General features: G+C 36.6%; 1 protein-coding gene across 1 annotated transcript in view; it reads left to right on the top strand.

Moving 5' to 3' along the window:
• Positions 1 to 25,510, top strand: part of PALMD (palmdelphin) — a 55,253-nt gene that overhangs the window by 10,037 nt on the left and 19,706 nt on the right. Inside the window, exons 2-3 of the mRNA XM_003784123.3 lie at positions 10,953 to 11,033; positions 16,271 to 16,395. Of these exons, the coding sequence (XP_003784171.1) occupies positions 10,953 to 11,033; positions 16,271 to 16,395 (206 nt within the window). The remainder of the gene's footprint in view (positions 1 to 10,952; positions 11,034 to 16,270; positions 16,396 to 25,510) is intronic.

The following is a 25,510-nucleotide window of genomic DNA, read 5'->3' as shown; positions in this document are numbered from 1 at the left end:
TAATAGCTACAGAGCAGAACAAAAAATGTTAAAACCTAAAAATAATCCTAATAAAAAATGTGCTGGATTTACAATTTTAAAAGTTTATATGTTTATACCTGTAAGAAAATGTGCAGGATTTATATAATGAAACTTTTGTGGCATACTATATGTGACTGAAGGTGCATACCATTTCTAAATGTTTAGTTTGAGAACAGAGACTCTGTCCCAGATTTAAGTTTAGTGCAATTCCAATCAAAATTGCTAAGGAAGCATTCTCATTCATTACTAGTAAAAGCGTGAAAATTGCTAGGACAATTTAGCAACTCGTTTTAAGAACACTCAAATATTGTTTTATCCTTTGACCTAGAATTTCATTTATAAGAAACATTAAAAAAAGGATTCACATGAAATTGCACATTCTAAGACATGCATGGTATAACAGAATCACTTTTTATGGTACAAAAGTAGAAACAAACTCTGTCACCAAAAAAAGAGATTAGCTTAATAGATACAGTGGGTGTGGGGAGGTATGTGTGTGATGGAATAATATAGAGCCAATAGACATAACTTAGAAGACTATTTAATCACATAGTATCTCATTATATTCATCAGATATTGAGGGAAACAATTCATGTTACTAAACACGTAAAATTTATCTCAATTTCATGCGAACTATAATAAATCGTGCAGATTCAAATCATATACAGTATTATCAATCTCTAATTCTCTCTGGATAGCGATGATTATTATCAAGAGTAGCTTTTTTAATTCCCTGAATTAAAAAGGGGTATAGTTTTGTTCGTTTGTTTTATTGTTGTTTGTTTGGTGAGTTGGTTGATTTCTTTGATTTCGTGGGGAATGAAGAGAAATAAGCAATTAATTGGAAAAATAGAATTAGAGAAAAATGAAAAGTCACCCATAATTCTACTACTTTAGAAATAAGTACTGGCAATAATTTAATGCGTTTTCTTACAGTCTTTTTTCAATATACCCAAACTAGATATGTGTACACATGCTTACATAAACACACATGCTCAAACTAAACAGAGACATGTATATACAGTTTGGAGTTTGATAAAAGTCACGTTTGATAAAAAGTAATGAAGGAAAACTTGCCAAATAAAATGTTAATTTACCTTACTGAGTCATGATCTAAACTGTGTAATATTAGTACCCAAATCAATAATGAGAGAAACCATATAGACTGGAACCAGACCATAATGTATATTTTAAAATGTGGTAAATAATAAAAGTTATATTCCTAAATCAATATATTCTTTTAAAATTTCAGATAATTAGTTAAAAATGTAGAAAAACAATTAGATCCTCAGCATCTACCATAAATCAAAATAAATTCAGCTATATTACAGAAATTTTTTTAATCTTTAGAGAATTGGAAGAAAACATGTATGAATAATTCCTGAGTCTTAGATAACAAATGATATTAAAGACATCCAAGCAATAGAAAAAAAAATTTCAGTACTTCTAAAGACATCATAAATACAATTTAAAGGCAAATAAGAAAAAGTATTAACATCTCATACCACAAATAAAAAGTTACAATCCCTAATTGAAAGAGCTCTCACAAATTATCCAAAACAATTGAAATGCTTTACAGAAAAATGACTTGGCATTACAAACAGTCAAGGTTAAAAAAAATAACTCTTACAAATAGCCAAGAAAATTATGAATAATATTTGGCCACTTTAATTTCATTAATCTCAGTAAAGTATCACTGAAATACTATTTTCTTTTGTTCAAAGTGGTAAAATATTTTTACTTGAGATATTCATAATTAGTAAGAGAGGCGATGGACACTGTTTTCTGAAAATATGCATCAAAACAACTTTTCACTGAAGTGTGTTCTGAATTTGTATCAATAATTTTTGAAACATCTATACCCCTTGACTCAGTAACTGACTTCTAGAAGGCTATCCTAAGGAAATAATCAGAGAAATGTGGCCTCAAATTTAGATGCAAGAAACTTCATTACACAATTATTTCTAATAGAAAAAGATGCAAAACAACCTAAAAGCCAGAAGAGAGGAGCATAATTAAATAAGCAATGATATTTTCAATAGAATTTAATTTTTTATTTTTAATAAAATTTTAATTACATGGGAAATACTCATGGGCATAATATTAAGTACAAAACATTAGACCCCCAAACTGTCTATACATGTCTCTGTTTAGTTTGAGCATGTGTGTTTATGGAAGCATGTGTACACGTATCTGGTTTGGGTATACTGAAAAAAGATTGGAAGAAAAGACACCAACATATTGCCAGCCCTTATTTCTAAAGTAGTAGAATTATGGGTGACTTTTATATTTTTCTCTAAAGTTGTCTGAATTTTCTAAATATTCTACAATTAACAAATTCTATAAAGTTTTATAGTGTATACTTCTTAATAATAAAATTAATCATAATTTGGATTCATCATCCCAAGATGTTTTGAAATCTTGATTTGGTCATCTTTCATTGCCTCATTTTCCAAATCTGGCTGGTTGCTAAAGTCACCAGAAATGGTTTTTTTTTCTGAGATAGAGCCTCAAGCTGTCCCCCTGGGTAGAGTGCTGTGGCAACACAGCTCACAGCAACTTCCAACTCCTGGGCTTAAGTGAGTCTCCTGCCTCAGCTTCCCAAGCAGCTGGAACCACAGGTGCCCACCACAGCGCCCGGCTATTTTTTGGTTGCAGCCACATTGTTGTTTGGCGGGCCTGGGCTGGACTCAAACCCGCCACCTTAGGTGTATGTGGCTGGCACTTAGCCACTTGAGCCACAGGCACCAGGCCCAGAAACGGTTTTTAACATAAAACTTCCACCCTACTCCAAATTCATCCTATAATTCTGATTCAGAAGGTTACCACAGGCCAGGTGTGATGGCTCATGCCTATAATTCCAGCACTTAGGGAGGCCAAGGCAAAAAGATCTCTAGTAGGCCAGGAGTTCAAGACCCGCCTGAACGACACAGAGAGACCTCTTTATAAAAATATTTGTTAAATTGACAGGATGGCAGTGCACACCTGTAGTCCCATCCACTTGGGAAGCTGGGGTAGGAGGATCAATTGAGCCTAGAAGTTTGAGGTTACAGTGACCTATGATGGTGCCACCACACTCCATCCTGGTTACAGAGTGAGACTCTATCAATAAGTAAATAAACAAATAAATAAGGTTACCATGATATGTCTATGTATTTATTTGTTAGGTTTAATTTTGGTTTCCTATTTATCTTCCTACAGGGCATTTGTTTTAAAAACTTTTTAAGATAGTCTTAAATAAAGGAATAAATATTCCTTTCTGTTGATATTTCCACAAATTTCCAAAAGAATAAACTAAGAAACAGTCAAAATCTATTGTGAAACCAGATATACTGCATTTCCATGATCTGGATATCTTCGTTTCTTGGTTTCTTCACCTATGTAATGGAAATAAACATGATTCCGATCTCACAGAGATTTAGAATTGATACGTTTGTGAACTTTAAGTAGTTCCCAACACAAAAACTTTTTTCAGTAACTGTTAGCTATTATGATGATCAGTATTATTATCTTCATCATCTACAGATCATGAAAAACTTAATCTACAAGAAATAATGTAGGTTTTTAAATGCTTTGTTTTTAATAATTGAATGCTACTGGCTAGACATTTCTTTTCTAAATCCAATATTCCTTGTCTAAATGTAATTTATTCTACCACTTTGCTAAGAATTAAACAACACATTCACCAGTCCTTAAATTTCCATAATTCACCTTTTTCCCTCTTCAAAAAATTGGAGCATTTGACATTTTCTATTTTCTGATATCTTTTCACCTCGTCCAAGATTCCAAGGAGATTACTTAACGTTATTTTTCTGTCATGCCTGTAAATTTTTCTACCTCCTGAAATGAAACTTATCAGAGACAAGAACACAACAGTAACTGTGTCTTTGGTGTTCTATTTTCTCTTGGGCTTCAATTTCCCTTTAAGCATTTTTGTTCTACCCTGTAGGATCAAGATTATTCTCCTTAATCAAAAATATGAAAGTACAGTCGGAGTAGATTAGCTGTATTTTGTCACCGTCATTCTAATATTACAGTATGTTTCTCAGCAGTAGTTTTATTGCCTTTATCTGTTTGCTCTCAACATCACACACACATTCTTTTTGTGTCCCCAGTGCTTTTCATGAGGTGCATGTCTTCACATCACCCTGGATTTAGACCTTATTGACATTTTTACAAACAGGTGCCACCGCCTTTATGCCGGGTTCCACGAACTCATTGGGAAGCTCTTAGGGATAGTACACTATTTGGTCTGATTCTTTTCTAGTGCCTTTCTTTCCTTCCTACCCAAGATCAGTTTTAATTGTGCCCACGTTTCCATGTGTAAATTGTCCATTCTTTATGATCTGTCTTCCCTATTTAAAATGTTGGCTTTTTCTTCAAGGATCTTTTCAAGAATGTTTTTCAAGAATTTTTAAAATCTACTTTCATTGAAATCTACCTATGCCCAAGATTCTTTTCTAGGCATATTATTAGCACATCTAATATACTACATCACATAATAGTAGTATATACTTACACAACATGTAGATGTTATATGTGATGTTTTGATGCAGGCATACAATGTGCATTAATAGAGTCAGGGTAATTGAGGTATCCATCCATCCCTTCATCACTTCAAGGATTTATCATTTCTTTGTATCAGGAACATTCTCATTGCTCACTATAGTCCCTTTGTTGTGGTATCAAATATCGTTGATTCTATCTAGCTATATTTTTGTACCCACTAGCCAGCATCACTTTATTCTGCACCCCCACACACACTTTATTCCCACCACACCCCCTTTCCCAGGCTCTGGGAACTATCATTCTACTCTAAGTCTACATGAGATTAATTGTTTTAATGTTTGGCTCCCACAGATGAGTTAGAACATGCAAGATTTTTCTTTCTGCTCTGGGCTTACTTCACTTAGCATGTTCTCCAGCTTCATCATGTTCTTGCAAATAGTAAGATTTCATTCTTTTATGGCTATCTAATATTTCATTGTGTGTGTGTGTGTCACAGTTTCTTTATCTGTTCATCCATTGATGGACACTTAGATCAATTCCAAATCTTTGCTTTTGGGAATAGTGCTGCAAAAAAACATAATAGGACAGATAGTTTTCTGATATACTGAATTCCCCTCCTTGGAGTATACACCCAGCAGTGGGATTGCTGGGTCACGTGATAGTTCAGTTTGGAGGAACTCTCCATACTGTTCCATAGTGGTTGCACTAATTTACATTGCCACCAATGGTGTGTGAGGGTTCCCTCTTTCCACATCCTCACCAGCGTTCATTATTGCCTGTCTTTTTTATAAAAGCCATTTTAACTTGGGGTGAGTTGTTAGCTCATTGCAGTAGTGACCTGCATTTCTCTGATGATTAATGATGTTGAGCATTTTTTCATATACCTGTTGGCCATTTGTATGTTTTCTTTTGGGTAATGTCTGCTCAGATCTTTTGCCCATTTTTAATCATATTATTTTATTTTTTTTACCTATTGAGACGTTGGCACTCCTTGTATATTCTAGCAATTAACCCCTTGTCAGATGGGTAGTTTAAAAATATTATTTCATTTCATTTTATTTTATTTTTTGCCATTCTGTGGGATGTCTCTTCCCTTCATTGTTTCCTTTGCTGTACAGAAGCTTTTAAACTTGATCCTATTTGTCTAGTTTTACTGTGGTTGCCTGTGCTTTGGGGCAACCACAAATGATTTATTACTCAAAAAATAATTGCCCAGACCAACATCCTGATGCATTTTCTTTTAGTAGTTTCATAATTTCAAGTCTTATATTGAAGTCTTTAATCCATTTTGATTTGATTTTTGTGTCTAGCAAAAGGTAAAGGTCTGGTTTCATTCTTCTGCATGTGAATATCCAGTTTTCCCAGTACCATTTATTGGAGAGACTGTCCTTTCCCACTGAGTGTTCTTGGCACCTTTGTTGAAGATGAGTTCACTATGAATGTGCAGATTTATTTCTGGGTTCTCTCTCTTCCATTTGTCTATGTGTCTGTTTTTCTGCCAGTACCATGCTGTTTTGGTTACTGTAGTTCAATAATATAATTTGAAGTCAGGCAGTGTGATCCATCCAGTTTTGTTCTATTTGCTCAGATAGCTTTGGCTATTCTGGGTCTTTTGTGATTCTGTGTAAATTTTAAGATTATTTTTTATACTTCTGTGGAAAATATAATTGGTATTTTGATGGGAAACATCCCTTTCTTCCAAGGTTACCATTATTTACACATCAACATCCAGCTCTGCATTGTTGAGAGTATTTAATTCAAATAAGCAGCTTCTATTATTGTTCTTTTCATACCCTAAGCATTGAAAATAGTCACAAAGCTACTTGTGAAGTTATAAGATGCTCAGTTTTTAGTAGAATCAATCAGAAAACATTTGCCTAATTGAATTCACTCATCAATCCTTCTAACTTGCCTCTTCCAGTTGTTTCAGTTGATTTAGGAAAACACTTACCTCCTTTCCTTTGTCAGGTAGTATGACGGCTTCTATTTTTATTTACTTTTATCCTTGTCTAAATACCCACAACTATGTTTTCCCTTTTTCCTCTCTCTCTCTCTCTCTCTCTCAGAAATAAAACAAGCCCAGGACTGAGAAGCAAGATCTGCCCACTAGTCTTCACTCTGCTACTAAGAAGGTCATTTAACCTCTCTGTGTTTCAGACTCTTACATGTAAAATAAAGTATTTGGACTGCAGGATCACTAAATCTCTTACAACTTGTGGTATCATGATGCAGAAACATGATGCCCCTCATTATCTGTTTATTTGAAGTGGCACGTGGCCTTCCCTTGCTCCATTCAGTTGTGTGGCCCAGATATCAAGGTCTATTATAAACAATATATAACTGACCCCAAAATAAACTTCCATATGGGTGCCCTCCTCCCCCTCCTAGGCCCCTTAAATGCAGGTGCTTCATATATTTCCCTTTCATAAAACATCTCCCTTCCAAAACTCCCACATCTTTATTTCCAGCTCTGACTCCTCAACCACCTCCATCCAACATTCCAGCACCTACCAATAAGTCCACCTACTTGTCCCAGGGACACCCCAGACTTGGTGTGAATCCATCATTTCTTTCTCCCAAACTCTTTCTTCCTTCACCTTAATTTCCTATTTCCATATGTCAATTACCTGGACTTAAAGCCTTGTATTTCAATTGATCTCTCTCTCTCTCCTACACCCAAGTCACCAGTGCAGGTTCTACCATTGTAGCTCTTGGTATCTCTGACCTCCACGCTCTCTGTCCCTTCTTGTTCAGACTCTCATGGCCTTATGTATGAGTTGTGCAGTAGCCCTGCTGATTCTCCTCTTCAGATCATCCCCCTTCAATATCTTCTACACAATGGAGGCTATATTAAACTTCTTAAAACATGATTTTAACTCTACTATGTTCCTCCCCCTACTTCTCCCTATTTCAATGCATAAAGAAACTCCAAACCCCTTGTCATGTTATTCAATATCTTCTGATCTATCTTCACACAGTTATTCATAATTTCCCACTACTCCCTGTCTAGTAACTTAGATTCCAGGCTCAGTGTTCCAGATAATTTGCCAATGTTCTAGTTTTCAGGCCTTTGCTCACATCCAGCCCTTGACTGGGGGCTGTTTCTTCTCCCCACTGCCCAGTAGCACCCAATTCCGGTGCTATTTCAAAGCCTCTGCCAATGACATCAGGTAGAAGTAACCTTTCCCTGTCTCCCCTCAACCCTCATAGTACCTTACATATGCCTTAGTAATAACATGTATTTCATGTTATTCATGTAATGCAATTATTTTATGTAATATAGCCTAAGATGACTGTAGTTACTTACACAAATGACTTTCTTTCTTTATGAGAACAGAAGCTCCTCAAGGAAAATAGCTACTTCTGAATAATTTTTAAACACTACACGACTGTTAATGTCACCTTGAATATAACATTTGTGCCTAAGTACTTAAGTACTAGATGAATTAATAATTGTACAACTCAAGATCAACCCTGCCTTCTTGACAAAATCAGGCACTTTAGAATATCAGCTAACAATTAATCGATGATAGCTCCAAAATAATCACACTCTTAAATATTGTGCTTACTTTTATCAAATATGCAATTGTGGTAATATCATTGGATCATAGGTAATCACAGTAACTTTGTAGTTCCATAAGATAAATAAATTAAATTAATTTTCAAAATAATTAAGAGATAGCTTTTTACAGAATGGGAATTTGTGAATATCAGTTACTCAAATAGGTTAAGTCTGGCAGCTAAAATTCTAGGCAAATGTTCATTAGACAAAAAGCTTAGGTAACTGAACATTGAGAAGTAAGTAGCCATACAAGTTATTCAACCAATTACATTAATAACCATGATGATTCCATAGTAACCACTAATATCTGTTGTACCAGGTTACAACAGCTATCTATACAGGTGGTTCATCTTCTAGAGAAATTTTGGGAAGCAGATGGCATTTCACATCTATTTATTCTATGATAATGTGGGAAGGAATTAGCTGGCAGTGAAAACTTTTGGTACACTAGCAATAGACGTAGATATCCAACTTAATGTTGACCTATAGTTTATCCCACCATACTAAAACTAAATTATTGTCATATTATTTTTTATTAATGCTTATAGAGTCCTGTGAAATTTGACTAAAGGGTAATAACTTGCTGCTGATGGGTCTCTTATGAGGAAAAATACTCTTATCTTAAAATAAGATCATGACTATAACATTAGAAAATTACCTTCTTGCCTACCTAGACTGATATAAAAGGGGCATCGCATTACCTCTGAGTGACAAAACATTGGGATTCCTTAGCAACCCTTATATGAGCCTGATGTTGCTAAAACAATTCAGATGCCCTGCCTCTACCCACAGCTTCAATTACCTGATGACTAATCCCAAGATGAAACCAGCCCAAACTGGTGAGCAACAGGGCTGAGAAGGCATTGCTGAGTCCACAGTCCTTGTCCACCAAACCCTCTTCTCTACAGGCTATTCATGGAGAGTGTAGTTACAGCACCAGCATCCAGGGAACCAAAAATCTGTTCCCTTCTAGTGAGAGGTCCCACTTGGCCTCCAAGCCACAGTACTTCATGATGGAGAGGACAATGAGACTCTCCATCATGACTAGTTTGACCAAATTCCCAGTCAAGGAAATGAATGATACAATGAATTGGCCAAAAGTGTGAAGGCTGTCCTCAAACTGCCTGGGTTCAAATCCTGGCAAGTTACTCTCTCCTAAACTTTCATTTCTTCTTTGTGAAATGAGAATTATTATGATAGTGTCTCTTTGTTATGAGGACTAAGTAAAATTGTGCCTGTAAAATATTCACTAAAATGTTTGGCACAATAAATTTAAAATGTAACTAATATCTGTTCAATAACAACCTTTAGAACTGTAGTGGAAAATTGACTCACAGAGTTTCCTGTTACTAATAATCCAATTTCATTCAAAGAAAGGAGTGATTCTGAAGATCTTTTCTTGTTTCCTAGCTGTTAAAAAAAAAAAAAAAAAAAGACTGCTTATGAAACCGAAAAAGTGAAGTTGATGAAGGCGTGCATTTCTTTTTATACACAAAGAGAAATAATGACACAAAGTTGGAGAGCAACGTGTTGTTTTCTTTCAACAAATGTACCTGAACTTATACATCAAAAAAGAACTTTTATCTTCAAAGTAGTCACATCAGGAAGCCATGCGCTTATTTCAATAATGCTGCCAAATATTTTTGGAACTCTTTCTTCTAAATTACCTTCTCAGCCTGCTTCAAATTCTTTTGGATGTCTTTACTGGCAACAAGATTTTGTTCTTTGGGAGTTTTCAATTTTGAAAGCAGATTTAAAACCAACACTTATGAATAAGATGGAGGAGAAGGTCACCTCTGATTAAAAACGAGGAAAGAAAGACCTTTTTCCAGGGCCAGGCAAATGTCTAAAAAATTTCCAGACAGGGAATCTCTGAAACATTTCAAACCAATGAAAGGATTGTCAGAAGGAACGTGCTGTTTTCTGTGCAATTAATAAGTTATATGTTTATTTATTTAATGTGTAGAGCACTACACAGTGAGCACTGTTCCAGGAACTTTTACACGCATGTGAACTAGTTCATTTAATGCTCAAATCTTATGAGGCAGGTACTCTTAGTATTCCCATTTAACAGATAAGATCACTGAGGCAGAGAAAAGTTAAGGATCTTATCCAGGAACACAGAGCTAGTAAATGGAGGAGCCACAAATCAATCCCAAACTGTCTACTGAGTATATATGCTATATTTTCTAGAAAGTATAATCTGTGTATTAATACCTATGCTGTCTAATTTTCTCAAGGCAATGTAAAAATTTAAACATGGTAAAAGATATAATTCTTCATGAGTTTTGTTTAATTTTAGCTAAAAGCCTTCCTAGTGTTGGGAAGTATTATCTGAATTCTTTTTTCTCTATCTTCTCATTGCAAGTTATACAAGGAAGAAACAGTCCCACTTTCTAGCTTCCTCAGTTCCCTGACCATCCATAGGCTATCCTATTTTCCACGGTAAGCAGATCTTTCACCCAGAAACTTCTTCAGCCTTGTGCTGGGAACGTCTCTCTTTTCTCAATGTTTCTTCATGTCTATTTCAAAACTCCCTCCTTAAAATTCACTTTTTCCATTGCATCACTCAGTAGGTCAATCTTGCTAGACTAACAAGAAAGAAAGAAGAGGGGGGTGAGTGAGGAAAGATGCTAAACTAGTTTTAAGGCCTCTTTTCATATTGTTTCCTATAAGCAAAATGCTTGGAACATTTCCCTTCAACCTCCTTTCCTTTAAAATATGAGTTTCCAAAACAGCTTCGCACCAATGCCAAGAGCACATTGCTGGCCGGCCGTTCAGATAATGACAGCAATCCCAAGGTAACCTAGTTAAACACATTTTAAAAAAAATTAAATATGCTGGATTTCTTTTATTTCAGGATAAAAGGAAAATACAGGAAGAAATATCCCAGAGACGTCTGAAGGTAGAGGAAGAGAAATTAAAGCACCAACATTTGAAGGTAACTTATGACTTTGATTTCATTTCAAGGATTTAGTATTCAAATATCCTAATGGCACTGAGATTTGAATAGTTCAGATACTTCAGGAAAACAAAAAATCCAACATACTCCTACTAGCATTCTAACAACCATAGGGGAGGTCAAGGAGCTGAGAATATTTGTATATGAGATTAATCCCTTCTGGAAAACATGTGGAAAGTTGAAAATGTGGTTTTATTACTTTCATCCTTTATTAACTGAATTTCCTAATTTTCTTGGGTAACCTTGAGAATTCAACCTTGAGAACTTGGCCCTGTTTACAGGCTCACCCAACATCTCTAGGGAGCAGATCCAGCTAGGAAGTTCCTTTTCAAACCAATGAAAGGCCAGCCGTTCCCCGAGGGTGCAGAACAGACAGTGTCTGGCCTGGTCAAGGATGCTTGTATTTAAAAGCTCAGTGCTATGAATCCAATATTGTCTGAGCATGGTTTGGATTTTGGTTTTCTTTTGTTTTGACAGAACATGAGATCATAACCAGAAATAAACCTCCATTTTTAAAATCAGACTTTACATCTTTCACTGGGTGTGGTCATTGTGTAATTAAACATTGAGTTTCAACATTTTATTACGTAGCTTATTGACAGGATACAGGCCATGACAAACAGGAGCTCCTTGTGAGCAGGCCCAAACAGGAAACTGTACTTATCTGGCAGGGCTGCTATCAATAGATAGAATGAATCCCCTTAATGAAACAATGGTACACACTCATGGGTTCTATAAACCTCAGTTAAACTTGCCAAATTCAGCTAAATCCATTTTTCTAATGGAACTAGTAACCACTTCTCTGAAAGGAAACATAATTTAAGATTCTAATTAGCCTCAGTTCTCTGGACTTTGTTTGTTTCTTTGCTCCTGCCTAAATTGACATGTCTGATGTTTATTGGATAATTTCAAACATAGTTAGTCTGCTGTCCTTACTGTCCTTACAGTATGACACATTGAATTTACATGAGTAGTGGACATACTCAAGAAATCCCAATGTGCTCCTAGAGAATCAGTGAAACAAAAACAAATTTTACAGGGCGGTGCCTGTAGCTCAGTGGGTAGGGTGCTGGCCCCATATACAAGGGTGGCAGGTTCAAACTGCAGCAAAAAAATAGCCAGGTATTGTGGCAGATGCCTGTAGTACCAGCTATCTGGGAGTCTGAGGCAAGAGAATCACCTAAGCCCAGGAGTTGGAGGTTGCTGTGAGTTGTGATGCCACGACACTCTACCAAGGGCGATAAAATGAGATTCTGTCACTACAAAAAAAAAAAAAATTTTTTTACCACGGTGTTCAGTGTAATACAAATGAAGTCAACCATCAAATCTAGAACAATTTGGGCGGTAGCCATTTCTAACTCCCAAATCAGAGCTTACTCACTCTCTCTCTAGCTCATACACAGACAACTTACACACAATTTGAATCTCACAGTGAACTCTCTAGCATTCAGTAATTTTTATCCTTGAAGAATGGGTAGCCAAAAAACAGTAGAGTTCACAGTAAAAGGTTTAAATATCTGTTCAGTTCATCTTACAAAGTAAGTTTCACATAGGAAAGGTATGATTCACTCCAGGTCCTCTACTGAGGTGGCACTTCATTTTGGTACTTGCCAAAAACCATTCAGAAAGTAACACACAATCTTCTCCATTGGTTTGCTTTCTGGAACCCAGGAGGCCTCTTCTATAATCTCATCCAACCAAAACATGTATCATCTTTGGACTCCTGTACACAATTGTGTAGATTGTGTGCTGTTCAAAGGCACCTGAAATGAGAGTGCTGAAATTCTGCCCACATTCCCGTGTACTCTGCCCCAGGCCTCCTTATAACGGGAGCAAGAGGGTTTCATTTTGTCTGCACAAAGGTGCAATCCAAGCTGTGCACTGACCCTACGTGGTGTGTGGTGTGGAGGGGAAGAGAAGGAAATGACACCTTTCTTACCTTGGGAAATTCATTATTAAATAAGACAAGTTAAATGATAGAGGTTTTTTTCATTTACATTAGAGCATAAGCATTAATTCTTTGATCTGAGGTGGTCCAAGAAGGGTCAATGAGAGGTGAGGAGTTTAAGCTTAGTGTTAGCTGACAGGTGGAATTTATGCAGATGTACCTAAGGCCTTTCAGTCAACGTGTTTTAGGCACCTATCACGTAGGATGTGAAGAATATAAAAGAAATAAAACTTAGCCGGTGCCCTTAAAAGGATAACTGGCACATAAACTCGGAAGGACTCCTATTCTGTGATGAGCTCTATCTGGGAGGCACAAACTGCAAAGGAACGTAGGTGGAAAGTGGCTGTTTCCGTAAAGAACATTCTTCCATGTTTTCAGAAAATAGGTGGCTGTATCAAAGAGAAAGTAGGCATAATTCCAAAATGGGGTTCACACACATGCAAAAGTATTTTACAAATCAATCTATAGTATGTTCGCCAGGTCAAGAGAGCACCACTGGCCTCTATGCTTTACCAGCCTGTCTCTTATTTTCTCCTCCATTTGTCCTGGGTCCCATGACTGTCCTCACCACCCTCCTGATTGCAAACATTCTCACTAGACTTCACTGACACTTGTTAAACAACAGAAGTATAAACATTCACAAAGCACTGCTCCCATATCAGTGTACACACACATTTCAAAACAATAATTCACTGACATTCTTTAGCTCCTGAGCCTGGCAATCATACCCATGATGTGCCAGCAAGGGGAACTTCTGGGGATACTATTAACATTCTCATATTCAAATTATAAATATTATGGATCTTCTTGCCTAGTAAGACGATCACAATCTCATGCCACCTACATTCAATCTAGCTAATTTTTCTTTTCTATGGGTCTATCCAACTCACGGTATGAAAAACTAATTTATTCCCAAACTCTACTATGCCTGCTTGATAATATAGAAGTGCTTCAGGAAAACCTTTCCTAAAAAAAAAAAAAAAAAAAGGAAATCTGCCCAAAAGATCTTAGGCTTTTGATTCGAAATTTCATCATGAAATAGGTTTTATTATATTCATTAGTTTCATATAGTAAAGCATTCAGTCTAAACTGGGAGAAAAAAGCAAAATAAGTGCTTTGATTACAATAATATGTGATCACATCTGATCATTTTGACTGCACATCCAAATTGTATATTTTATATTTAAGTTTGAAGCATTCTCTACCAGGGGTGTAGGGCAGTTTGTGAACAAAATTTTAGAAGACTAAAGTTAAAATTGTTCTTATTCCTAGCCTGATGAAAACCAAGAAGGTAGCCCCAAGTTAACCTAATCATGCCACAACAATCATTCTCTGTCCTCTGTAAGCCAGCATGATAAGACGTCCCGTCTGAGTGTTTGTTATAGAGATATTTATGCAGGTCACAGGAGTTACCTGTAGAGGTGGTTTGTAATTACTATCACTTACTTTGCTAGGTGTCATCTGTTGTCTTTACTATGCATTAGCTATCTACATATCCCATCAAATTGCAATAAGTTAAAATCAAGGTAAATTCATAAAATGCAGATATAGTCAGATATTTTTAGCATCTTTAACCTTGGAACTAAATCTCAACCTATAGTAATGACGTTTACTGGGTACGTGAGAAAACATTTTTACAAACAGCTACACAGTTATAATAAATGGTCAAGATAACACGGGGGTAAAAATCTCTGGCCCTGGAGTAGAGTAATACCAACTGCTGTCATGGGATGTGTTGTCCCCCTGCAGTCATAGACAGAACTGTAAAACTATAAGAACTGTAAGAAGATCAACACAAATACGATGATGGAGGGTTAAGTTGTTACTTAATCTAGTGGTCCTCAAACCATGGTCATGCATCCATAAGGTTCCAGGCCCCCTCACTGCTTCAACTAAGCAATCCAAATTTCGGCTGTTGCCCAAACTATAATTCTATATCATATTTATTTGTAGTCAGTGTGCTATTAATTCTTTTTTTAAAATTCTTTGAAAGCCATTGCCTTAGTTAAAATAACAGCATGCTGGTAATTAAATAGCACCAACCAAGGTTAATTAAAAATATTTTTAATTCAGAAATATTTATATCCCAGGGGTATTAATTTTAGCATCTTTTTTAAAAAAGACACAAGATTCTTTCTTGCTCTCATCTTAACTGTAATATAAGAGAAAGAAGTCCCAGAAAATAAAGAAAAATTTCCATTCTCTCCTCGCTATTTTAGATGTAGTGAATTCCCAATGAATAATTAATGATGAATAATGGAACAAATACTTTATAGAGACCGATTAAATACAAGATGGCAGCCTTTTTCTTCCAGACAAAAGGGAAAAACAAACTCCTTGAAAATGATATGACCACGTATCTGACCATTTCTACTTGAGACATGGACTAGATGCAAAAATAAAGCCACTCCAAAATTTATAGGTCTTTTTCACTTGTTTTAAGTCCTCTTTGGCTCAAGTTCAAGAGTTTATTTTTTTTCATGCAAATTAAAGAGGATTTTTTAAGTGATAAAAGGTACAAATTGTTTGTGTTCTTAGAGAGGCAGAAATTCAACTCAGTGTTTAGAAAGATCAATGAAACTAATGTATCATGTTTTAGTGGAACAGATAGGGAGATAAACTTAAGGATAAAGATGTCTATAATGAGAAAATAAGAAATACTCGGTGGGCAAAACAATAAATATCTACCACCCTACCTAAGGCTAATGTTGAATTAATTTAAGGTATCATAGCACCTTCTGTTTTGCCCACCATTCCAATTAACCCTACAAAAGATTTTTTGGGAGCAGTTATTGCATGCCATTACCAGGGTAAATATCAAGCTGATTGGGGGGAGCTTTTGACTTTGTTAAGGATACAAGATATACATCCATCAACCAAACAAATAACAGTAAAGACATCACATAATGAGGTCCCTGTATAACTGCAATAAACATCCAGTACATCATGACTCTGAAGAAAGGGAGTTGTCTGAGGGTGTGGATGGGGCTTCCAGAAGTCTAGGGGAGGCAAGGATCTTTATAGATAAAGAGGGGCCTGAATCAGACCTTGAAGAATAAACAGGATTTAGATAAGTAAAAACTGACTTTGGAAAAGGGTCAAGAAGGTTGCCATGAAGACTATAAAATGCCAGATCTGTTCAGGCAAGGCACTGAGAGAAAATAATTCTTCTTTAGTATGTCTACTACTGGAATTCATAAGATTTGGAAGCAGTAAGAGATTTTGGAGGTTGTTGACTGATATCTTCATATTCCTTTGCTGACATCAGAAAAAGGCCTTGAGGGAGAAATGGCTTCTAGATGGAATCAGCAGTGGAAAAGAACAAGAAGAGATGAAGAAGCAAAATCAACAAGACCAGCACCAGATTCAGGTTCTCGAACAAAGTATCCTCAGGTACGGCCCTCACTCATACTTCACAGCTACCTTTATTTTGACTTTGTCTCATATTGTATATAGAAGAGCCATTCTTAGCATCAAGGGCACAATCAGACCTTCCATTAGGATTTCTTAAAAAGACTAAGGAATTAAGGCAACAATAGAAATTTTACAATAAACATCATTTGAGCATAGCAAATAAATAGATTTATTTTTATGATACATGTAGGTGACTTATCAATTTCCAACAAAAATGTAGCTTATTTCCTATAAAATGGTAGTAATTATATCCATCTTTTTTAGTGTTGTTGAGAAGATTAAAAAAATATATGTACTAAACTACCAGGACCTACCTGGCACATGGTAGGTGCATAAAAAGCAGTCCCTCTTCATAGCCCCAGCCCCCACTCTGAGGACAGGTGATGAGTCCACAGGTATGTTTATACTGTCCCTCCATCACACCTGTCCCAGTCCCTCCCAGCCACAATCGTATTTTGGAAGAGAAGATTCTATATTGATTCTCCACTCATGTTTTCCCTCCTCTGCTTCCATGATGAATTTATTATATACATTAAATAGGTGGAGGCTGAACCCTTACATTATGGTTCTTGCTGGGCTTGTATTTTCTAATAAACTATCTAAACTATCTAACTAAACTTACCTAACTTCTTTAACACAGGTGCAGAGTCAGGAAACTTCTGATATAACAAATTACATACTTAAATTACCTTGACTAAGCCAGGTGTGGTGGTTCAGGCCTGTAATCCTAGGACTTTGGGAGGCCAAGACAGGAGGATCACGAGCACAGGACTTATAGACCAACCTGAACAACATAATAAGATCCTGTCCCTACAGAAATTTTTTTGGGGGGCTGGATGGGTGGAGGGAGGGAGATTGGTGGGTTCACCTCTATGGTTTATCTTACAAGGGTACAAATGAATCTTTCTAAAAGAAGAGTATGAATGTCTTAACTCAATAACTAAGAAAATTACATGAAGGCTACGTTAACCAGTTTGATGAGAATATTTCAAATTGTATATGAAAACACCACACTGTACGCCGTGATTGCATTAATGTATGCAGCTATGATTTAATAAAAAAAAAAGAAATTTTTTTTAATTAGCGGGACATCTTTGCGCATGCTTGTAGCTACTAGAGAGGCACAAGGATCACAGGATCCCAGGAGCTTGAGGTTGCAGTGAGTTACGATGATACCACTGCACTCCAGCCTGGGCAATAGAGTAAGGACCTGTCTCAAATAATTAGAATAAAATTAAATTAAATATTAAATTAGTTTGTCTTCAAATGAGAGTATGGATGTGAAAAAAACTGAAAAACTCAAATAAAAAATGAGATTATTAGTATCATCACAAAAAAAAATCAGCATGAAAAAATGCATGGGAAAGGTCAGACTGATTCTCTAACCTATGCATGGAAAGAAGATGGAATTTCTTGTTGTATAATCATGACAATGAACTAAAGTCCTCCCATCTCTGAAGTATAGGCAAGTTTCAAAGCCTCACTCACTTTATCTTGTTATCGTTCATGAGGACTATGGGAAAGACCTGGGTGACAAAAGTATTCAGTAGCTATGCAACAATCACACTTCATCCATACTCACCACACTATACAAACACATAACTTTAGGCTTAAAGTCCACAATCTGAAAAAGGCTTTCTTTTTTCAAATGATTTCCATTTTACTTTCCTAATTGCACATGCACTCAGTAGCTAAAATCACTGACCGCTCGTTCTTATCTAAATGTCTTTGAAAATAACAATCCTTAAAAGGTTATGTAATTGCAAGTTTTATACTTATAAATCTCTCAGTTGTTTACTCAAAGAAATGAAGTGCTTCCCAATGGTAAATTATAAACACTTTAAGAATAACCCAATAAATCAGCTCCACAGTTTGGAAAACTCCTCCATGATTCTTCGTGAGGCATCCCTTTGTAAGACCATCTCAGCCCGAGTCCGGCTTAAGCAGGTGATTACTCCCTTCATTCCTCAACACCGTACCCTTAGCTCTGAATTAGTCCTGAATTTAATCCCTGTAAACTTTTCCCATTGCACAGACACATACTTGCTTCCCCTCAAAACCTTCTTTTAGAGTCTTTTCACATACCAAACATCTATAACTTTTTCTGCACCTAACGATAATTGAAATGGCTACATGCTCTCAAATTCCATTAACAGGTTTGGGCAATATTCTGCGTAATCCCAGAGTATTTACTAGAACTGCACTGATTGCTTTCAGACCTTGCCTGGATGCCCTGAGAAGCACATAAGCTTCTACAAGTGTTGACAATGGCTTATCTGATTAGAGCTCCTATGTGCCCCCAAAATATTAAATGAGAAGGAGATATTTAATAAGACTTATTATGCACTAGGCATTTTTATTTTTTGAGACAGAGTTTCACTTGCCCTCAGTAGAGTGCTGTGGCATCATAGCTCATAGCAACCTAAAACTCCTGGGCTTGAGCGGATCCTGTTGCCTCAGCCTCCCAACTAGCTGGGACCAAAGCAGGAGCCACTACACCAGGCTAGTTTTTCTATTTTTAATAGAGATGAGGTATCGCTCTTGCTAGTCTTAGACTCCTGGGCCCAAGCAATCCACCTGCCTCAGCCTCCCAGTGCTGGGATTACAGGAGTAAGCCACCATGCCAGGCCCACCAAGCATTTTATATATATACTGGCCCATTTAATCTTCATAATTCTGTGGGGGTAGGTATTATTATTTTCACTTTTTGTAGAGAATTAAGGAATTCACACAATAGGTATTGGCAGATCAGAGACCGACTCATTTGACTGCCCTACACTGCCTGTACAATGATAGCACGCATGGCCTCTGTGGACTGAGTAGGTATTACCTCTTATAGAAGTCTGGTGTTCTGTCACTGTTCTCTTTTCTCCAAAAAGTTCTGCCACTCTCAGGATCATCTTCCACGTCCCTCTATTTTCTCTGATAAATTACCAACTACATGTCTGTTCAATAGCAAATTCTGGCCTCTCATTACAACTTTATTTTAGATCTTCAGGATGCTATTAACCCATGAGTACCAAGTAAGTTTAGTCTCGGTTCCCTTTTAAAAGGCCTGGCACAATTCACAAAGCGCTTGCACCTAACATTAGATCATTTAGTGTCACAGTCTAGAAAGGAAGCATCAATACCACCAATTCATAGATGAGGACTTAGGCACAGAGAGGAGAGGGACTTGATTGAGGTCCCAGAAGCCCATGAGAGGCAGACTTGGGTCTCAAAGCAAGCCAGGTTCAGTTCTCTCTAGCTGAAAAATGAAAAGACAGCTATAGACGTAATGTTCTGGAAACAGTAAAACACCTAACCAGACAAGTATCTCTAATAATCAGGAAACTGCTCTTTTTAAGGAACTTTTCTTAAAAGATGTATCTGCAAAGATTAGTCAAGAATTTGCATTCTTGTGGCCCACGGAGGCAGGTTTATTGAGTTAAAAATGTGTAAGGAACAGAATGTTGTGTAGGCACATACTTAAGACAAAAAGTATCTGCGCCCATCTGTATTTTAGCAGCCCCCACTACAGCCCAGCCTTTCAGGAATCGCCAAAGCAGCTGTACTTGACAAAGAAATATTTTCTTCTCAGGTGTTTGTAAAGCTGCTAAATAATCAGGTGCGTGTTTTAAAATTCAATCTTTTTCCTAAACAACTGCCCACAGTGCTTAAGAAGCTTTTATTACTGGTTAAATCAATACAATTTCCCATTATTAATAGCTCAGAATAGCAGTCAGACCCACCGATGAAGCTGAACTAGGCAGAGCCACTCCTGTTCCCTAAGCAGGGAAAGTTCTCAAACCCTGAATGTGATTTATTAAAGTGCCTGCTTGAGGGTGGCACTTGCCATTCTGTCTGACCATCAAAATAAAGATATGCTATTACCTCAGAGTCCATAACAAGGCCAGACTTTGCCTGTGAAATTTTCATTACTTCCACTTCCAAGGTGTTGTGAGAACTGAAAGAGCATAGCCTCCAGCCTTCATAATGCTTGTTCTGCTGATCACAGTACATGAGGTTGGCATGTTCTTTCATCTGTTTGAGCCTCGGTTTCCTTGTCTGTAAGAGAGGAATGATTAAAGCCACTGGGTAATCTTCTTTGTAGAGGTAATTTCGTAATTTTCTTCACCTCTTTTGTTATGTATATTCCTAGGTATTTCTTTTTTTTGAAGCTACTGTGAAGAGAACTGTGTCCTTGATTAGCTTCTCATTTTGGTTGTTATTGGTATATACAAAGGCTACTGATTTGTGGACATTGATTTTATAGCCTAAGACATTGCTGTATTTTCTGATTACTTGGAGGAGTCTTGTGGTTGAGTCCTTGGGGTTCTCTTAGTAAAAGATCATATCATCAACAAAGAGAGAGTTATTAAATAGGGATTCTTTTCCCCAGTGTATGTTCTTGTTTGGTTTATCAAAGATCAGGTGGTTGTAAGATGTTAGTTTCATCTCATGGTTTTCTATTCAGTTCCAAATGTCAATATCTCTATTTTGGGGCCAATACCATGCTTTATTGATCACTATGGCTTTGTAATATAGCCAAAATTCTGGTAGAGTGATACCCCTGGTTTTGTTTTTATTATTTAGATTTGCCTTGGCTATACAGAGTTTCTTCTGGATCCATACAAAACAAAGAATTATTTTTCCAAATGTTGAAAGTATGATAATGGTATTTTCATGGGGATTGCATTGAATCTGCAGACTGCTTATAGACATTTTCACAATGCTGATTCTTACCACCCATGAGCATGGTATGTTCTTCCATTTGTTAACATCTTCTGCTATTTCTTTTCTTAGGGTTTCATAATTTTCTTTGTAGAGATCCTCCACCTCTTTTGTTATGTATATTTCTAGGACTTTCTTTTTTTTTTTTAAGCTACTGTCAAGGGAACTGTGTCCTTGATTACCTTCTCATTTTGGCTGTTATTGGCATATGCCAGCAGTTCTCAACCTGTGGGTCGCAACCCCTTTGTAACAATGAAAATACATCGTGGCATTAGGAAGGTTGAGAACCACTGGAATATGCAAAGTTTACTGATTTGTGGACACTGATTTTATATCCTGAGACATTGCTGTCTTTTTTGATCACTTCCAGGAGTCTTGTGGTTGAATCTTTGGGGTTATCGAAGAATAAGATCATATCATTGGCAAAGAGCAAGAGTTTGACCTCCTCTGCCCCACATTTGGCTGCCTTTTATTTCCTTCTCATGACTGTATTGGCTAGACCTTCCAGCACTATGTTAAATAGTAGTGTTGATAGAGGACAACCTTGTCTGGTTCCAGTTCTAGGTGGAAAAGCCTTCAGTTGTACTACATTCAGTATAACATTAGCTGTGGGTTTGTTGTAGATGGCTTTGATCAGATTAGGAAATGTGCCACCTACGCCTATATTCTTAAGTGTTCTAAAGATGCTGAATTTTATCAAATGTTTTTTCTGCATCTATTGAAAGGATCATGTCTTTGTTTTTGCTTCTGTTCACATGGTGAATTACATTTATGGACTTGCACATGTTAAACCAGTTTTGCATCCCTGGGATGAAACCAACTTGATCATGATGAATAATTTTTTTAATGTGTAGCTATAATCTATTGGCTAGGATTTTACTGAGAATTTTTGTATCAATATTCATTAGTGAAATTGGTCTGAAGTTCTCCTTTTTTAGCTGGGTCTTTTCCTGGTTTTGGTATCAGGGTGATGTTTGCTTTATAGAACATGTTAGGGAAGATTCCTTCCTTCTCAATTTTTTGGAATAATTTCTGCAGTATGGGTATAAGCTCTTCTTTGAAGGTTTGATCGAATTCTGGTGTGAGGCCATCTGCACCAGGGCATCTTTTTGTTGGGAGATTTTTTTTATTGTTTCTTCAATCTCAGTTCTTGAAATCAGTCTGTTCAAGACATCTATTTCTTCTTGATTAAGTCTAGGGAGAGGGTGTGATTCCAGGTATTGATCTTTTTCCTCCACATTCTCAAATTTCTGGGTATAGATTTTCTTATAGTACTCAGAGATGATCTCTTATATCTCTGTGCATCTATTGTTATTTCCCCTTTATTATTTTTTTTTTTTTTTTTTTTTTTTTTTTTTGAGACAGTCTCATTATGTCACCCTCGGTAGAGTGCTGTGGCATCACAGCTCACAGCAACCTCCAACTCTTGGGTTTAAGCGATTCTCTTGCCTCAGCCTCCCAAGTAGCTGGGACTACAGGTGGCCACCATAACACTTGGCTATTTTTATTGCAGTTGTCATTGTTGGTTAGCTGGCCTGGGCTGGGTTTGAACCCACCAACTTCAGTGTATGTGGCTGGCACTGTAACCACCATGCTACGGGCGCCAAGCCCCCTTTATCATTTCTGATTGAAGTTAGTAGAGATTTTACTTTTCTGTTTCTAGTTAATCTGGCCAAAGATTTATTGGTTTTATTTACTTTTTTTAAAAAACAACGTTTTGTTTTGTTAATTTTCTCAAAGATTCTTTTGTTTTTCAATTTCATTAATCTCTGATTTAATTTTGATTATTTCTTTTATGCTGCTAGGTTTACGATTAGATTGCTTTTCTTTTTTCATTTCTTTAAGATGGTTCATTAAGTTGTTGATGTGCTCTCTCTCTGTTTTTCAGATGTAAACATCTAATGCATAAATTTCCATCTTAGAACTGTTTTTGTAGTGTCCCACAAGTTTTGGTAGCAGGTGTTATCATTGTTGTTATTCTCTGTAGAGATTACAGGTTAGAATGCTAATACAGGAGTTAATTTTTATAGAACATTTTCTATGAATCAGGTACTATGCTAAATACTTCACATACATTATTTCATTGAATTCTCACAATTACCTTAGGAGGTAGGTCTCATTTAACTGATGACAAAAATTGATGTTTATGGAGGCTACCTTACAGCTAAAAGTCAATACAGCTAAGTTAAGAGCCAGGATTTTAACCCTAATGAAAAATTCTAATCATAAAAATAAAATTGTCCTTCAGATCCTCCAGAAGAATTCCACCAAAGTTAAGTTCTGTACACTATCCCTTTTCATGGCATTTTTCATTTTCAATCTATGCTACAATTTCACTCTATATGCATAATTTTATGTAGACATTCACTTGAATATTAAGAATACTCAGAGGGTGCCTTGACTCACACATCATCCTTACATAAACGGTTTATTCATTCCCTCCTATATTCTTTTAAAGACAGGCACCATTTCAGAAAATAAGTAGGTTTCCACAGTTTCTTATCTTTGGAACAGTATTATTGAGTATTTTGCTGGTGCCCTGATTAATACCTTAGGAGAGAATGTTCCCAGGAGGAAAGCCATATTGCACATCTCCTTCTGAATCACTTCACTTCAACAGAGTTTCAATTTGCCTCCCAAATGAGTCCTGCTCTTACTGGGACCACTGAACCATATGCCCCTGATTGTAGGCACAGGTACACTGAGTCAGTCCAAATATCCATATGCACAAACTTATAATCTGGGTTAGGAATCCTGTCAAGACACTTTCGTGGCTTTCCTGTGTCCAAAAGCTCACACTCAAAATAACACCCCAAGAGGCACTGCTGCCAAAAGCTGTTATTCACATCCTTGGTTCTTTCCTATCCACTGGTCCTGTGGTTATCCATGACCTCCCTCTGCCAAACTGTCTTGCTTAAGCTCCCCCTCCAGACACTGTCTACTTCTTGAACCGTGTCCAAGGACCTCTGACTTTAACTGGAGCACACAGGGTGCTTGACAGAAATGTCATGGGTATAAAATATAAAAGGTTAACTGCCAAGGAGAATGATGCAAATACACAGCATTCCCTTTGAGAAGGATAAGCTACTTATGATTAAATGTTCTCTAGTAAGGATTGTTTTTCTAATATTCCAAAGCACCCTTCTGGCCTTGTACCTCCTTTTAGTAAACTTTCATTTGTGTTCAAATAGTTAGTAACCTCCTTCTGCTTATGAGACAAACGCACCAGGTGTTTGTGAACCCTTGGATCTCTCTGTGACCGTATGTTGTGAAAAGAGCAGAGAGGCGGGCTGTTAGGAGCTTAGGCAGTGAGTTGGAGCCACATCTCACATAACGTAAGGAAAATTCCTCCACAAATGGAGAAGGAATGTGAGAAAATGCATTCTGCTCAATATCATATAAAACAATGATCTACTCAGCTATCTCAAAAGATGACAAGCAAGATCTAATTTCAAAAGGGAACCCAAAACACCGATACAGAAATACAAAGGTTAAAAAAAAAAATACAAAGGTTAAGAATTTTTTATTGCTGTTTCTCCTTTGTCAAAGTTTCATTCATTATGATTTCTATCCAAATTTACCCCCTACTTAAAATGCTCTGATCTACCTGTACAGGTCAATTGTACCTTAACGAAATTAATGTTTCATCAAACACAGGTGAAGTACGCTATATGAAAAAAAACCACATTCTATATGTTCCTGCCTTCCTGCTGTAACCCAACCAGCCATTTCTAATACCACGTAGCAGGCAGAGAGACAAGCTGCTCTTATCACAATAAGAGAGAAGAGAAAAAAAAACACCACTTGTTTCTTTTATTTTTTTCACCACTTGTTTCTTATTAAATTTGCTGTTGCCTAGAAACACTTAAAAAATTATTCTGAGGTAATTATATGAGTCAAAATCATTCCAAGCGTGTTTTTCACTCTCCATATTTGACTAATTGGTTTACCAGATTTGTAATAGTTCGTCTGTTGTTTTTAATCTCCCAGACAGTCTGATTATTTTTAATTTAGGAGTTTCATTTTGAATTCAAACAAAAAAGCTAAGTAAATTTAACTTAGCTTTAAACTCAAAAGCAAGAAAGGAATGAAATCTACCTACCCCACCCCACCAAAACACACATACACACAAAAGCCCCTGGTATAAACCTGGCACAGAGTAGAAATGAAATGCCTGTGAAATACATAGCTTAGTAAGTTAACTAACGAGAAAATGGCTGATGGACAGATTGATGGTAATACTTAAAAATATTATTTTTTGGTGGCACCTGTAACTCAGTTGGCAGGGTGCCAGCCACATACACTGAGAATGGCATGTTCAAACCTAGCCTGGACCTGCTAAACAACACCAACTGCAACCAAAAAAAAAAAAAAAAAAAAA

This window comes from Otolemur garnettii, unplaced genomic scaffold (genome assembly GCF_000181295.1).
Source record: "Otolemur garnettii isolate 467f Iridium unplaced genomic scaffold, OtoGar3 scaffold00010, whole genome shotgun sequence".
Taxonomy (NCBI): domain Eukaryota; kingdom Metazoa; phylum Chordata; class Mammalia; order Primates; family Galagidae; genus Otolemur; species Otolemur garnettii.
Note: the sequence above shows the minus strand (reverse complement) of the source record. Positions and strands in the feature narration are given on the sequence as shown.